This window comes from Phoca vitulina, unplaced genomic scaffold (assembly GCF_004348235.1).
Source record: "Phoca vitulina isolate PV1807 unplaced genomic scaffold, GSC_HSeal_1.0 scaffold7, whole genome shotgun sequence".
NCBI classification, from domain to species: domain Eukaryota; kingdom Metazoa; phylum Chordata; class Mammalia; order Carnivora; family Phocidae; genus Phoca; species Phoca vitulina.
Genome location: NW_022589710.1, coordinates 62,763,207 through 62,777,876, shown reverse-complemented (window position 1 = coordinate 62,777,876; position 14,670 = coordinate 62,763,207). Strand labels below are relative to the sequence as shown.

The following is a 14,670-nucleotide window of genomic DNA, read 5'->3' as shown; positions in this document are numbered from 1 at the left end:
AGATCCACCCGCGCTGGAGCTGAGCACAGTGTAAATTTGCAACCTGTAGCTATTTTTGCTCCGTGAGCCTCAGAGGTGTTGTGAACACAGCGCAACTGTCCATGTATCCAGAGCACTTTGCGTCCTTCCGCCTGATGAACTTGGGGGGCTCCCCCTTGCTGTGTGTCTATATCTCAGAGCAGGGGCCCGGATCCAGCTTCTCTTGTTGAGGTTTTATGTGCTGGCTCTCTATGACTGGAAGTTGTAGTTGAGAGATTATTTCTAGAAATTATTAAGGCCCAGGGTGATGGTCTCTTCGATTTTGCTTTAGCTCCTGCGAGGTGCCTGGGGATAGGCAGTACCAGGCTAGGGGCTCCATGATTCCTCTTCGAGGCTTGAGATTCTCTGGTCATGAGGCTGGGCTGCAAGTCTGTCTGAGAACTGGCTTACTTCCAGTGCATGTTAATCCAGAGGGGGAGACCTCTGAGGCCCCGTGGCCACTCCCAGCAGCCTGTGGATGGGGGAGAGCCCACCATGGGGATAGTGTGCGCTGGGCTCCCTCGGGGTCCCGGTAGAGGCCTCAGTTCTGAACTGACCCCTCTCTCCCCCTTGCAGCATGAAGGGGAAGAGCACCAAGCTTCGCAATGCCACAGGGCTGGAGCTGTGGCAGCGTTTCCAGCGGCCTCTGCAGGATCTGCAGCTGTGGAGGGCCCTGGCCCAGAGGCTCCTGGATGTTACCGCCAGCCTGCCAGACCTGCCCTCCATTCACACCTTCCTGCCCCAGATCGAGGTAACCAGGTCCCGCCAGGAGGGCTGACCAGTGTGGGGGTGGGGGGGAGGAGGGAGGCCCCCAGCCAGACATGACACTGTAGCCTGACTTCCAGGGAAAGGCGTGTTCCTGGGTGCTCCAGGAATCTGGGTAGAGTTTGCTGCACCCTGCCTGGCAAGTCCTGAGTTGGCACAGGAAATGTTATCAGTGACAAAGGTCATCCTCAATTCTTGGGTGGACCACAGGACTTTGTACTGACCCTCCCACACCCTTTCCCTCCAGGATCCTCCTGCAGATGGTCCTCTGGGGGAAGCATGAGCAATTCTAAGGGAGAGCATGTGAGGCCATTACCTTTACTGCATGTGTATCAGTTAGGATGCATGTGACAAGTGACAGAAATTCTGACCAATGGCAGCTTAAAATCCAGAGGCTTCCAGGTGGTTCAGGGCTGGCTTGATAGCTCAGCAGTATCTTCTAGGACCCAGGCTCTTTCTAGCTCCAAGCCACATCTCCCTTCATGGCCCCAAGATGGCTGCCACCACAGCAAGCTTGCATCTTCACGTGAACAACATCTTGTTCAGGAAGGAACAGCAAGGGGGCAAAAAGGCTTTCTCTATTCACCATTTTGAACAGGGAGGCAAACCCTCCTTCCCAGAAGCCCAGGCAGATTCCTTACCTATCATTGGCAGGTCACATGACTATCCCTCGGCCAATCACTGGCTGAGAATGATGGGATTGCCAGGACCAGCTTATATGGATTATAGACATAACCCTGTGTTAAAATGTGATCAAAGAAGACAATTTAGATGATACGAACAAACTTTATTTAACACTTCATGAAGTGGACAGCCTCCTTTTGGAGAACTGCAAAATGGGGCAGACGGCCAGAAGGTTTCATAGGATGCAGAATAAAGAACAAGGAAAAAACAGATAGAAAATATCTGATTGGCCAATGGCCAGCCTTGTTTGGGTTGAGAAGGCCGAGAGTTGGCTTGATGTTTGGGGATCGCAGACTAGATATAATGCGTTTCTGGCCAAGCAGAGCATTTACGAGAACTCAAAACTTACCTGGAAGTTTCACTTTGTTGCTTGGCATCCAGGGTGGAAGCAGCCCCATCTTGACCCTAGAAATTTATTTCGACACCTGTGACTGGACACTTTGCCATCTAGACACAATGCTCGTTGTTGGGTGAGCAAGAAGGAATGAATGTTGGGTGAGCAGAGGATGGCATCTACCACAACTGCCCATCAACAGGCAGGCTCTGATTAGCCTGTCAGCACTGCCTGATGGTATCCTGTGGAGCTCTGACGTCCATAAAATACTTTCAGGTCCAGCGAGTCTAAGACATACTGAGTGGGAGGAGACACAAAAGAGTATCAGATCATAAGCCTCATTTTATATTAATTTTCATTCTGGTTATGAAAGTCGTGCCTGCTTGGAGATGTAAAGATTTGTGAAGAAGGAAACAAAAAACGCCCAAAATCCCACAAACCCTTAGGACCACTGTTAACATGTGGAGGGACAGAACATCACATTTTCTATCCAACCTGGTATTTCTGGGGAGGCCCTTCAACACATGTAAAATTCACTTTGCGGAGCCCTGAGGATTTTACATGTGTCAGAAAAATCAATTTTAGCTCAGACAATCCCAAGTAATACCATACCCTTTATATCTGATGAAAATCCATCTAGCCATTTCTATGCAATATGGTCACCAATAGACAGAATCCTTAAATAATTCATGACAATTTTCGCGTATTTGGGATCATGTTATATAGTTGTATATTCTGATACTTTTCGTTGGCACATCTGAGCTTTTTCTTGGCACAGGGGACACCTCCAGATCACCTGGCCTGGAGACCAGCAAGGTTTACAATTGCGGTCCCACAGAACTATATATATTCACATAAGAGCTGCTGCCTGAGAGTCTGGCTTCTAATCAGCCTGAAACTGGATGTTGATTGATTCCTTTTTCCCACACACTGGCAGGTCTTGGTACTCCCTCAACAATGGGAGCTATTAGAAATAAATTAGGCTGGTGGTGCCTGGCTGGCTCATTCGGTAGAGCATGCCACTCTTGAGCTCAGGGTCATGAGTTCGAGCCCCATGTTGGGCATAAAGCTTACTTTAAAAAAAAAAAACAAAAACAGGCTGCTTAGACAAGCACAAAAGTTTAAGAGACAACCAAGAGCTAGGGCAAGGTTGAACAATAAGTTTAATATCCTATACAAGGCCACTTCTTCAAGACTGGGAGAGGTGGCTTCTTCGCCTAATACATAGAAACAAACATTGATTGCTAAGCAAAATGAGGAAACAAGGAATATGTTCCAAATGAAAGAGCAAGATAAAACCTCAGAAAAAAAAAAAAAAACCCTAATGAAATGGAAATAAGTAGTATACCTGATAAAGAGTCCAAAGTCATGGTCGTAAAGATGCTCACTGATCTTGGGAGAAGAATGGGTGAACACAACGAGAACTTCAACAAAAATAAAATAAAATAAAATAAAATAAAATAAAATAAAATACAAGAAAGTACCAAACAGAAGTCACAGAACCAAAGAATACAGTGACTGAACTGAAAAATACACTAGAGGGTTCAGGAGCAGACGAGACGCGGCAGAGGAAGGGATCTGTGATCTAGAAGACAGGGTACTGGAGCACACTCAGAGCAGCAAAAAGAAAAAAAGAATTTTAAAAAGTGCAAATAGCTTAAGGGACCTCTGAGACAACACCAGACAGAATAACATTTGCATTATAGATGTCCCAGAAGGAGAAGAGAGATAAAGGGGGGCAGAAAACTTACTTGAAGAAGTAAAGACTGAAAACTTCCCTAACCTGGGGAAGGAAACAAACATCCAGGCCCAGGAAGCTCAGAGAGTTCCAAATAAGATGAACCCCAAGTGACCCATACCGAGACACATGATAATTAAAATGTCGAAACTTAAAGAAAGAATCTTAAAAGTAGCAAGAGAAAAATAATGTGTTACGTACAAGGGAACCTTCAGGAGACTATAGGCAGATTTTTCAGCAGAAACTGGGCAGAGGGTCTGAATAGGCATTTTTCCAAAGAAAACATACAGGTGGCCAACAGGCATATGAAAAGGTGCTCAACATCACTCATCATCTGGGAAATGCAAAACCACAATGAGATATCACCTCACACCTGTCAGAATGGCTAGTATCAAAAAGATAAGAAAGATAAGAAATAACAAGTGTTAGTGAGGATATGGAGAAAAGGGAACCCTCGTGCACTGTTGGTGGGGATATAAAGTGATGCAGCCACTGTGGAAAACAGTATGAAAGTTCCTCAAAAAATTAAAAGTAGAACTACCCTATGATTCAGCAATTCCACTTCTGGGTATTTATCTAAAGAAAACAAAAAACACTAATTCGAAAAGGTATCTGCACCTCCATGTTCATTGCATCATTATTTACAATAGTGAAGGCCTGAAAACAACCAAAGTGTGCACTGATGGATGAATGGATGAAAGAAGATGTGATGTGTGTATATATATATATATATATATATATGTAATATATAATGGAATGCTACTCAACCATAAAAAAGAATGAAATCTTGCCACTTACAGTAACATGGATGGATCTTGGGGGCATTATATTAAGTGAAATAAGTCAAGCAGAGAAAGACAAATACCACACGATCCCACCTCTATGTGGAATCTCAAAAAACAAAACAAAACTCGTAGACACAGAGAACAGAATGATGGTGGCCAATGGGGCGGAGTGTCGGGGGTAGGCAAAATGAGTGAAGGGGGTCCAAGGGGTACAAACTTGCAGTTATAGAATAAATAAGTCATGGGAATGTCAGGTCCAGCATGGTGACTGTTGTCAATATTGTAATGCATAGTGAAAATTGCCAAAAGAGTAAATCTTAAAAGTTCTCATTGTCATTAGGAAAAAATAATTCTAACTTTCTATGGTGACGGATGGTACTAGATTTATTGTGGTGATCATTTTTGCAGCATATACAAATATCGACTCGTTATGTTGTGCATCTCAAACCAATATAATGTTATATGTCTATTATACTTCAACTACAAATTTAAGGAAAAAAGATAAAATGTTTCCAAAAAGTCATCACTCTAAATGGCTGCATAATATGCTTTTCCATTCTTACAATATTTAGGTTGTTTCCAGTTTTCCTTGTCATCAGTTGTATATGTTGAATACCTATGTACACAGATTTTGATCTCCATTTCCATCATTTTCCTCCTCATGTTGCTGATGAGGGACCGGAGCCAGAGAGAAGTTAGGGCGTTTGTTCAAGGTCAGGCCACTTGAGAGGCAGAGCTGAGGCCAGAATGATGGGTTCTAGCCTCTCCTCTTGTATTCTTATTCCTGCTTTCACACTGGGTCCTGGGAACAGGTTTATGAAGCAGGCAAGGCAAGACAATTTTATTATTATCCTTTGACTGTTAAGGAAACTGTGTCCCAGAGAGGGGAAGGCACTTGCTCAAGGTCACACAGCAACTGAGTGTCAGGGCTGGCTTTGACCCCGGTCTGTTTGACTTGGCAGCAGGTGCTTTTCCCGCTGGATCACAATTGCATTTCCGTCCTGTCCTTCTCACTGGAGCAGAAAGCTAACCAGGACCTGTACCAGGCAGGAGGGAGAGGTACTGTCTTTCTAGAATGTGACTCAGGACTCCCAGGACAGGAGTCTCGCAGAGCAGTGTTTTGGAAAAGGGGGCAGGACTGGGTTTGTCCATGTTTAAATGCTGTTTGCTGCTGGGATCATGTCTTGGATTACGCTCACCAGGCTTTCCCAGGAAGGATGGCTTTCAGGGGCTAAGCTCAAGCTGCCAGCCCTATACGTCTTGGCTCAGCTCCTACACCTAGCCTCAGGGTAGCCTATGGACTTGCAAAGTTCCTCCAGAACTGAGACGCTAGGTCCCAACGTTGGACATGGCTGAAATATTCGTTTCCGGGGGTGACTGTAACAAAGTGCCCAAACTCAGTGGCTTAGAGCAACAGAACCTCATTCTCTCATGGTTCCAGAGACGGCAAGGCCACGATCAGGGTGTCTGGAGGGCCATGCTGTCTCTGAAGCCTCTAGGGGAGAAGCCTTCCCTGCTTCCACTAGCTCCTGGTGTTTGCTGGTGGTTGTTGGTGTTCACTGGCCTGTAGACCCATCCCTCCAATCTCAGCCTCTGTGGTCACATGGACAGCTTCTCCCCTTCTCTTCCCTCCACGTGTGTGTGTCTGGGTCCAGATTTCCCCTTTTAATAAGCGCATGGGTCACATTGGATTCGGGTCCACCCTAGTGACCTCATTTCAACTTGGTTACCCCGGTAAGGACCCTATCTCCAAATAAAGTCACATTCGGAGGTAGTTGTGGGGGATGGTGGCTAAGACTTCATATCTTTTTGCAGGGAACACAGTTCATCCCGTAAGAGCTGGTGTAATGACCCTAGCAGAGAAGGGCCGTCTGTTAGTGTGTGCTCGCTGTGGGATGTGCACCATGTTAAATGCTGTCTAGGCCTCCCCTCATGTCAGCCTCATACAGCCCCATAAGTTGGGTGTGACTACGCCTGTTTTTTGCAGATAAGGAGACTGAGTCTCAGAACTACCCAAGGCCTCCCAGCTAGTACGGAATTCACACTCACGAGGGCCAGGCCAAATTCTTAACTCCTATGTCCAGGTTTGCTGAAAAGGGAGTGCAGGGCACCTTCTCCCTAAAGAGGCTTGTCCTCTCTCTGGCTGATCACAAGCCACATGCCTTCGTGGGAAGGTTAAACCAATTCAGTTGTGTCCGCCATGTTTGTGCGCCCTTCCTCTGGGGACTCTCTCTGCCCTCCCAGGGCTGCTGGCAAAATTGCCTCCTCTAGGGAGCCTTCTCAGATTTCCCCAACCAGGAGTGTTCAGCTCTGCCTTGAACACCCATAGGGTTCTGTCGAAACTTTAAGGGAAATGATCACTTTGTGCCCTGAATTATAGTTACCTACCTGGCTGGGGGTCTTTGTTCTTCCTTCCCAGCTCTGCAGCTAGCTCAGTATCTCAGCAACATCACACGTATAAAATGGAAGGACTCTGGCCAGCTAAAGACAAGACCCTTGGCCTCCGGGCCCCTGGGCCCTCAGAGCAGCAAGACGTGCTTACCCCAAGCAGCGAATTAAGCAGCAGGAACCCGAGGCTTGGCCCAGGGCTTTGGGGCGGGAAGAGGGAGTGTAGGCTGGGGATGTGGTCAGGGCAGGCTTCCTGGAGGAGGTGGGGCCTAGGCTGTGCTGAGTTCTGGCTGCGTGGGAGCCAGCTACTCATCACATAAGTCTCCTTTAGGTCCTTCCTTCACCTGGCGAGCTCCTACACATCACGATTCCACGCACGTGTCACCTCCTCTGGGGGGCCTTCCTGAATTCCCACTGACCATGCTCCCCTAGGCCCCTAGCCCCCTCAGAATGTCCTAAACAGCACCCCCAGGGGTAGTCCCACTGCTGTCGGCGATGGGGGGGGTCACTGAGGAAAGGATCACCGGACAGTGGCAGTGGGGGTGGCTAGGGAGGAGGTGGAGTTCTTGCCCAGGCTTTGGTGATAAGATGGAAGTGGGGGGCGAGAGAGCAATCGCGTTGACCCTGAAATGCAGGGCCTCCCTGATGCACCCTGCCGCCGCCTCCACCCCCGGCACAAAGGCGTGCGTCCCGCGGGGCACGTGCAGCAGGACAGACGCGCTCCTGGACAGCTTCCCAGCCCGGGCCTGCCCTGCTGGGGCCCTGGGCTCACTGGACGCCTTGTCTGCCGTAGGCGGCCCTGGCCGAAAGCTCCCGCTTGAAGGAGCAGCTGACGGTGCTGCAGCTGAAGAAAGACCTGCTGAGGAGCGTCTTCGGCCAGGACAGAGCGGCGGCCCTCTTGGAGCAGGTGGTGAGCTCCGTGCGGGACCGGGACCTGCTGCACAACAGCCTTCTGCAGAGGAAAAGCAAGCTGCAGGTGGGTGTCCCGGGCCTTCCTGGGAGGGAGGGGGGCGGCCTGCATTCCTGCCTCAGCTGCACCACTGGCCGCTGGGTGGCCTGCCCTCTCCCTCTGTCCCCACGGCCTCAGCTCCTCGGCTGTACACCGGCTGCAGTGAACGAGCGAGCCTTCTCACTGGTGTCCTAGGCACCTGCCGCCCCCACCTCTGCCCCCCCCAAGCCCCCCTCTACACCGCTGTCACACAGAACTGGCTTCCCCAGAGGGCTGGGGGCGGGTGTCAAAGGAGAAAATGCAGAGAAAATCGCCTGTAAAATTAAACCACCATAGAGCTGAACGCCAATATTATTAGGAACACATTTCTGAATGACGACCCCGAAGTTAAGGTGTAAGGTGGCGGGTGATGGGGAGTGTATTCTTTCACATAACAGACATGAGCTGAGCGTGAGCTGCTCACGGGGCTCTGAGAGGGGCCGGGCCCTCACCGGGAGCTTCTTTCACATCTGGGATCTGTCTCACCCGAGGAGCCAACATTCAGCCCACATCTGAGGGTCGGTGGGGCAGAGGGTCTCTGCGGCAGCTCGTCCAGCTCTGCCCTTGGAGCCAGAGAGCAGCTGTAAAGGAGTGGGCATGGCTGTGTCCCAATAAAACTTTATTTACAAAAACGGGCCTCTGGTGGGATCTGGTGTGGACGTGTTACGAGATGTAGTTCTGTACTAGAGAGCAGAACAGCCGTCATGTGAGGACCCCACGGTGATTCCAAGGAGGGCGTCCAACCCCCGCAAGGGCTCCAGGAAGGCTTCCTGGAGGGGGTGATGCCTGAGTGGGTATGAGGCAGCCAGGAGAAGGCTGAAGAAAGAGCCGTGTTGCTGTGAGTGGCAGGTTGTACAAGGTGCCTGTGAGGAAATTTCTTAATTTCTGTGCTGCCCGTTGTGTGTCTCCGCAGAGCTTGCTGGCCCAACACAAAGATTTTGGGACTGCTTTTAAGCCCCTCCAGAAGAAGCTCTCAGACCTCCGTGGCAGGGTCCAAGCTGAGAATGGGCTTCAGCAGGACCTTCCTGGGAAACAGGCCCAGCTTTCAAGGTTGCAGGTAAGGGCTTGGTGGGGCCCGAGTGGCCTGGCTCGGGTTCTCCGCTGCGCCCAGAAGCAGCTCCCCTCCGGCAGCAGTAACTGGCCAGACAGCCACCACCGAGCCCCTTCACCTGAGCTCTGAACCTTTCGTCTGAATCGCTGCTGATTTATCTGGTGGTTTCTGGCCTCTGAGAGACCTTTCGTACCTGCAAACTGCTGATTCTGGAGCCCAACAAAATGATGTTTACTCTGTGATTCCAAAGTCTAACATGTGTATTCATTTTTCTTTAAATTGCTTTGCTAAGTGTTCCTCATGAGTACAGAGGTCCAGTTAAATAATCGGATTTTGAAAGTAAGAATAAATGTTTTAAAACACATGCAGGGCGCCTGGGTGGCTCAGTCGTTAAGCGTCTGCCTTCGGCTCAGGTCATGATCCCAGGGTCCTGGGATCGAGCCCCGCATCGGGCTCCCTGCTTGGCGGGAAGCCTGCTTCTCCCTTTCCCACTCCCCCTGCTTGTGTTCCCTCTCTCACTGTGTCTCTCTCTGTTAAATAAATAAAATCTTTAAAAAAAAAACACATGCAGACTGCACACAGGCTGACTGTTGATAATTATCGGCTTGATAAGGAGCTTGAAAGATTTTAAATGCGTGCGATACAATTATTTTAAAACTCCAGCATAGCTCATGCCTACATTAAGAGGATTCTTGGGAAGACATTAAAAATGGTGCATTTGGGGGCTTTGAAACTCAAGTTGGGGTGTGATTCTTCACAAAGAGAGGTGGTCATCAAGTAAGAGTTCAGATGGGAGTTTGCTCCCCAGAGACGCCTTCCAGGCTGGTGTCCCAGAATTTTTTTTTTTTTTTTAAGATTTTGTTTATTTATTTGACAGAACGAGAGAGAGACAGCTCAAGCAGGGGGAGTGGCAGGCAGAGGGAGAGGGAGAAGCAGACTCTCTGGTGAGCAGAGAGCATGACGTAGGGCTCGATCCCAGGACTCTGGGATCATGACCTGAGCCAAAGGCAGACACTTAACAGACTGAGCCACCCAGGCGCCCCATCCCAGAATATTTTTGTCTCCTTTTAAAAATCTCACCAGCTCTGAGAGGAGGCCCATCAGATGGCCATATGGTGCAGCTCTCGGGGTGGGGTAGCCCCATCATGCCAGGACCCTCCCAAGCTCCCCCACTCAGAGGCCCCCCCCCATCCTGATCAGCTCCCATGACAAGAGGCAAACAGGACAGCCACACTTGCTGCTTTTCCTGCAGGGACTGCAGGAAGAGGTGCTGGACCTGGGGGCACAGATGGAGGCCACGAGGCCTCTCGTCCAGGGGAACCCCGGCCACCAGCACAAAATGGACCAGATTTCCACCGACTACCAGGCCCTGAAGAGGTCTCTGGAGGTAAGCCCAGGCACCTGGGATCCTACACTCCGGGGCTCTTTCTCTGCCTTTTCTTCCTTTTTCCTTCAAACCTTTCCATTTTTCTTTTTCCCTTCCTTTCTTCTCTTCCTCATTCATTCAGCAGATGATTATTGAGCGCCTCCTGTATGCCAGGCAGTGTTCTGGGCCCCAGCCAGACAGCCAAAGCCCCTGCTCCCTGGGGGGTTATATTCTAGTGGGTAGTTGGACCATGAGTCAGCAAAACAGCAGGTTCAGATACAAATCCAGGTGTGCCAGGAGGCCAAGGAACAGAACAGGCTGCTCTGCTCCCCACAGCAGCCCTGGGGTGCAGTGGGCATTGGCTGTGTTAAGGGCAATCAAACGTTGCACGGCGGCTGCTCGGAGCCTCCTCTGCAGTGCCCTCTAGCGGCCGCCTGGGGCTCCGTGGGGTACGCACATTTCTGATGGCCCCTTGAGCCCTGGGAATGGAATGGGGTGCAGGCTTCTTCAAAACTGGCCTGAGGACAAGTTTCAGTGGCTGATTCAGATGGGGGCCTGGGACTGCCTTTGTCACAAGTACCCTGGGGATTGTGGAGCCGGCTGTCAGGCAGCCATTCCTCAAGAAAACTTAGTCTAAGGTGGGCTTCTCCACTCTACCAGACCCAGCCTATTTTAATAACAAATGTTCCCAACATCCCATGCCATCCCAAAACTCAGAGAGAGTATAAGTGACCCACACAATTTAAGAATGGCATGTAATGCCCTTCCTGTAATAGGAAAGAAAAAAGGCAAGTTAGAATAAAATGCTTGTCTTGCATGTAAGCGCTGAAGGTGGTCACAGGAAGATGCGCCCCGCCTGGGTGACAGCCGAAATGCCTCTACTTTATGAGATTCTCTGAAAATGTGAACAACCTTTGGTGAAGTTTCAGTCACACCAAAGCACAGTCTTCCATCCGCTGACGAAATAGAGGCATTCCTGGAAAAATCAGCGTGTTTATTAGAACTGCAGAAACCTCTGTGTTTGTCCCTCATCTGGGGAAAGTGCCCGAGCTCGGGTCATGATGGGCAGGGTTTTCAGCACTGTGGATTCAGGCAGGGCTCGAGGAAACCTGGCAGGCCGTGGGGCAGCAGGATGGGAACACCTGTCGCTCTCACTGTATCTGCAGGTGTCATCCCTGCCCCATCACTGTCACAACAATCAAGCCCCCCTCCCCCCCCCACCCTGCCCCGTGAGCTTCCAGGAAACACGGCTTCACCTGAAGATGCCCATCGATCTAAGTGATGCATAAGGTCTAGATGAACTAATGCTGGCGGAATGCTGATACTCCAATGCTCTCGTGACTCTTCATTTATTGTCTACATACTTCTTCTAAGAAGTCGTGCCCCCCTTTTATTACTGTGGTACTCAGGGCTTTTTAAATCTAATAAGTGCTAATAAGTCCTTCCCCCACAGCCCAGGTGATCCTCCTGTCTCCCCCTGGGGGGCACATACCCCCCTAAGCGACCCGAGGCTATTGAAAGCATGGGGTCTGAGCTGGTGAGCAGGGGACAGGAGGGGTGGTGGTGGTGGCAACATTGTGGAGAAGTGGAGTCTTAGGTGACTCTTCAGGCTCTGGTCACTGGTTTGTTGCAGGAAGATGGGATGCACTGTCTCTGCGTCCCCAGCTCTAGTGGGCCTGGCGTCCAATGGTGTCAGCCAGCATCTGGAATGCAGGAGGGCAGGGCCCATGGTGGCCTCTGCCAGGGATCACAGGAGACCCTGGGGTCTGAGTGCTCTGCAGTGGGCTGAGAGGGAGGGCTCAGAGGGCCCCAGGTTGGGTGACCAGGAGGACAGGGGCCCTCCTTCCCTGAAGACAGAAGAACGAGGCCCCAGCCTCAGAGAGCTGAGAGTGGCTGACCCAGAGGAGGGGGGGAAAAAAGCAAGACCATTTTCAAAAATTATCAGAATATAATCAGATATAGAAAAGCAAACATCTAAGTGTGTAGTTTGATGAATTTTTTAAAACTGTCCACATTACAAGTACCCAGATCATGACACAGAATCACAGAATAATAGTGGCTTCACCCAGCCCCCAAAGCCCCTCATGCCCCCCACGGTCACTGCCCACCACTCCTGGCACCTGACTTTCAACTTGGAACACCATGGATTGGGTTTGCCTGATTTTATACGTTATTTTCATTGAATCAGAAACGTTTTCTTTTGTCTCTGGCTTCTAGCTGTCCGCTCATTCATAATGTATTAGATTGTTGCGTAGATTGCTCATTCTTGCTGCTGTAAAATATTCCACTGTCTGAAGCGACCTCAACATACGTATCCGTACTTCTGTTGATGGCCACTTGGGTAGTTTCCAGTTTGGGGCTATCAGAAGCAACACCACATGCATGCCTTTTGGTGAAAATATATTTGTATCTGTTACGTAGACACCCGGGGTGAAACGGTTGGGTCATAGGGATGCCTGTGTTCAGTTGTAGTAGATACTGACCTAGGGTTTCCCCCAGTGGGGTATGACTGACACCCACACTAGCGGTGGGCAGGAGCTCCGATTGCCCACACCCTCATCCAGACATGGTACCGTCTATAGAAGTTAAGACAGGCTTAGAGATACTTTAAACCAGAGTTGGTTTTTCCAGAATAAATTCTCTGTCCTGGGCAGAAGGGAGGACTCACCTCTTGTGTTCCTGCTGGGTGGGGAGCCCTGGCGGGGGGGCATCTTGCCCCAGGGCAGGTCCGGGGGTCCTGCAGAATGGAGGGGCCCGGAGTCCCAGTGGCCGCCAGCGCTCAGAGCGCCCTGGGCCCCCCGGGGCTGTGCTATAGGACCTCACGGACAGGAGCCAGCAGAGCGTGCGGGAACACTGCACCTTCCACCACGAGCTGCTGGAGCTGCGACAGTGGATTGCCATGGTCACTCAGAAGCTGGAATCACACCAGGAGGATGCGGGCCCATGGGACGCCCAGTCCCAAGAGGTCAAAGTCGAGGTAAGGTGGCTGTCCCAGTTCCCTCACTTGCCTCCCAGAAGGCAGGCTTGGGAGGCCAAAGATTCCACACGGGGGAGCAGAGACCCCTGCCCCGAGAGCTCACTGTGGGGGCTACGTTTTCGCATGTGTGTCCTTTAGAGGCTGCTGGCTGGATTCCCGGAGAAGGAGGCCCAGCTGCCCCTGGTCGAAGCGCACGGCCAGCTGGTGATGAAGAAGTCTTCTCCGGAAGGGGCTGCCGTGGTCCAGGAGGAGCTAGAGGAGCTGATGGAGTCGTGGCAGGCCCTGAGGCAGCTGGAGGAAAGCCTGCTGAGGTGAGGGGGTCCCCGGCTCTGAGCCTGGTCTCAGGCAACACCCCCTTTCCATGCAGGGGAGAGCTCAGTGGTGCCCTTAGAACAGGAGGCTGGGGTTCGGCTGGGTGCCGAGCACGGCGCCAGGTGCCTCCGTGCATCTCCGCTCTGGCCCAAGGACAGTTCTAGCGGGAGCAGTAGCAGCCGGGGAGTGCCCCAGCGGGGCGGCGGCGGGGGGTGAGCCTCCAGCCCGTGCTGGCCTGGGCCTCGCCTGCATTGATGGGTATAGGCACTTTAATGACAGCGTAAGGTGGGTCTCCAGTGGGAAACTGGGAATGCACGTGCCTGGGGAACGTTCTGACAAACCCGAAGGATAGTCGACCCGAAAGATCGGCTCCTGCCACGTGATGCCCCGGTGACCTGGTGAGTCCCCATTGCATCACCGCGGTGACTGGACCGTTTGTCTCTTCAGCCTCATCAGAAACCGGCAGCTGCAAAAGACAGAAGTGGATTCAGGGAAGAAAATGATTTTCACCAACAACATCCCGAAGGCCGGGTTTCTCATCGATCCCATGGATCCTGTTTCCAGGCGTCCCCGTCAGGTGCGTCTGCCTAGTGGGGCTCCCTGGGCCCTGGGAGGCTGGGGCCGGAGTCAGGGATGTGGGGGGTGGTCTTCAACAAAGCCCCCTCCCCGCCAGCGGCCACATGCTTAGCTCAGGACTCGGCCACGTCCCATCCTGGGTGAACCTGTCCCTGCTCCTTGTGCCACGGCACAGAGGGACCCGGAGACCCCAGACCCAGGCCACAGGGAAGGTCAGAAGCGTCCCTCAGGCAGACAGGTCCTCACCCCTTGGAGAAGACGTAGCCAGCCGGCCCTACAGGGCTGAGAGCTTCCTGCTGGCCCCGGATTGAATCATGCAGGCTGGGTCCCTTTTTTGTGCCATAAGCTGTATTTTGTTCAAAAGATCTAGCCTAATGACCTAGTGTCGTCCATCCCTTCTCTTGACGGCTTTTAAAACAAGGAACCTCATTGAAAAGACGTTCCTTCCTCGTTCTTCAGAAGCCACACGCCAGCTCTCAGTCTCCCCTGTATTCTTGTACTGCCCCTTCCCGAATCACCTGCCAAGCGTGCCTGTGCCCGGAGGCCTGCGCTCGGGGCCGGGGCCAGCTGTGGGTGAAGCGGAGGCGCTTCTGACCCGCAGGAACGCAGACCCCAGTGCAGAGCCTCCGACACTGCAGTGTGCTCCCCGCGTAGGAAAACGCAGATCCCGCTTCGGCAGGGCCCAGGA

General features: G+C 51.5%; 1 protein-coding gene across 1 annotated transcript in view; it reads left to right on the top strand.

Annotated features, from left to right (window-relative positions):
* Positions 1 to 14,670, top strand: part of SYNE3 (spectrin repeat containing nuclear envelope family member 3) — a 90,589-nt gene that overhangs the window by 58,549 nt on the left and 17,370 nt on the right. The window contains exons 8-14 of the mRNA XM_032405872.1: positions 595 to 769; positions 7,506 to 7,688; positions 8,614 to 8,757; positions 10,004 to 10,138; positions 12,933 to 13,094; positions 13,233 to 13,405; positions 13,854 to 13,983. Coding sequence (XP_032261763.1) covers positions 595 to 769; positions 7,506 to 7,688; positions 8,614 to 8,757; positions 10,004 to 10,138; positions 12,933 to 13,094; positions 13,233 to 13,405; positions 13,854 to 13,983 — 1,102 coding nt within the window. The remainder of the gene's footprint in view (positions 1 to 594; positions 770 to 7,505; positions 7,689 to 8,613; positions 8,758 to 10,003; positions 10,139 to 12,932; positions 13,095 to 13,232; positions 13,406 to 13,853; positions 13,984 to 14,670) is intronic.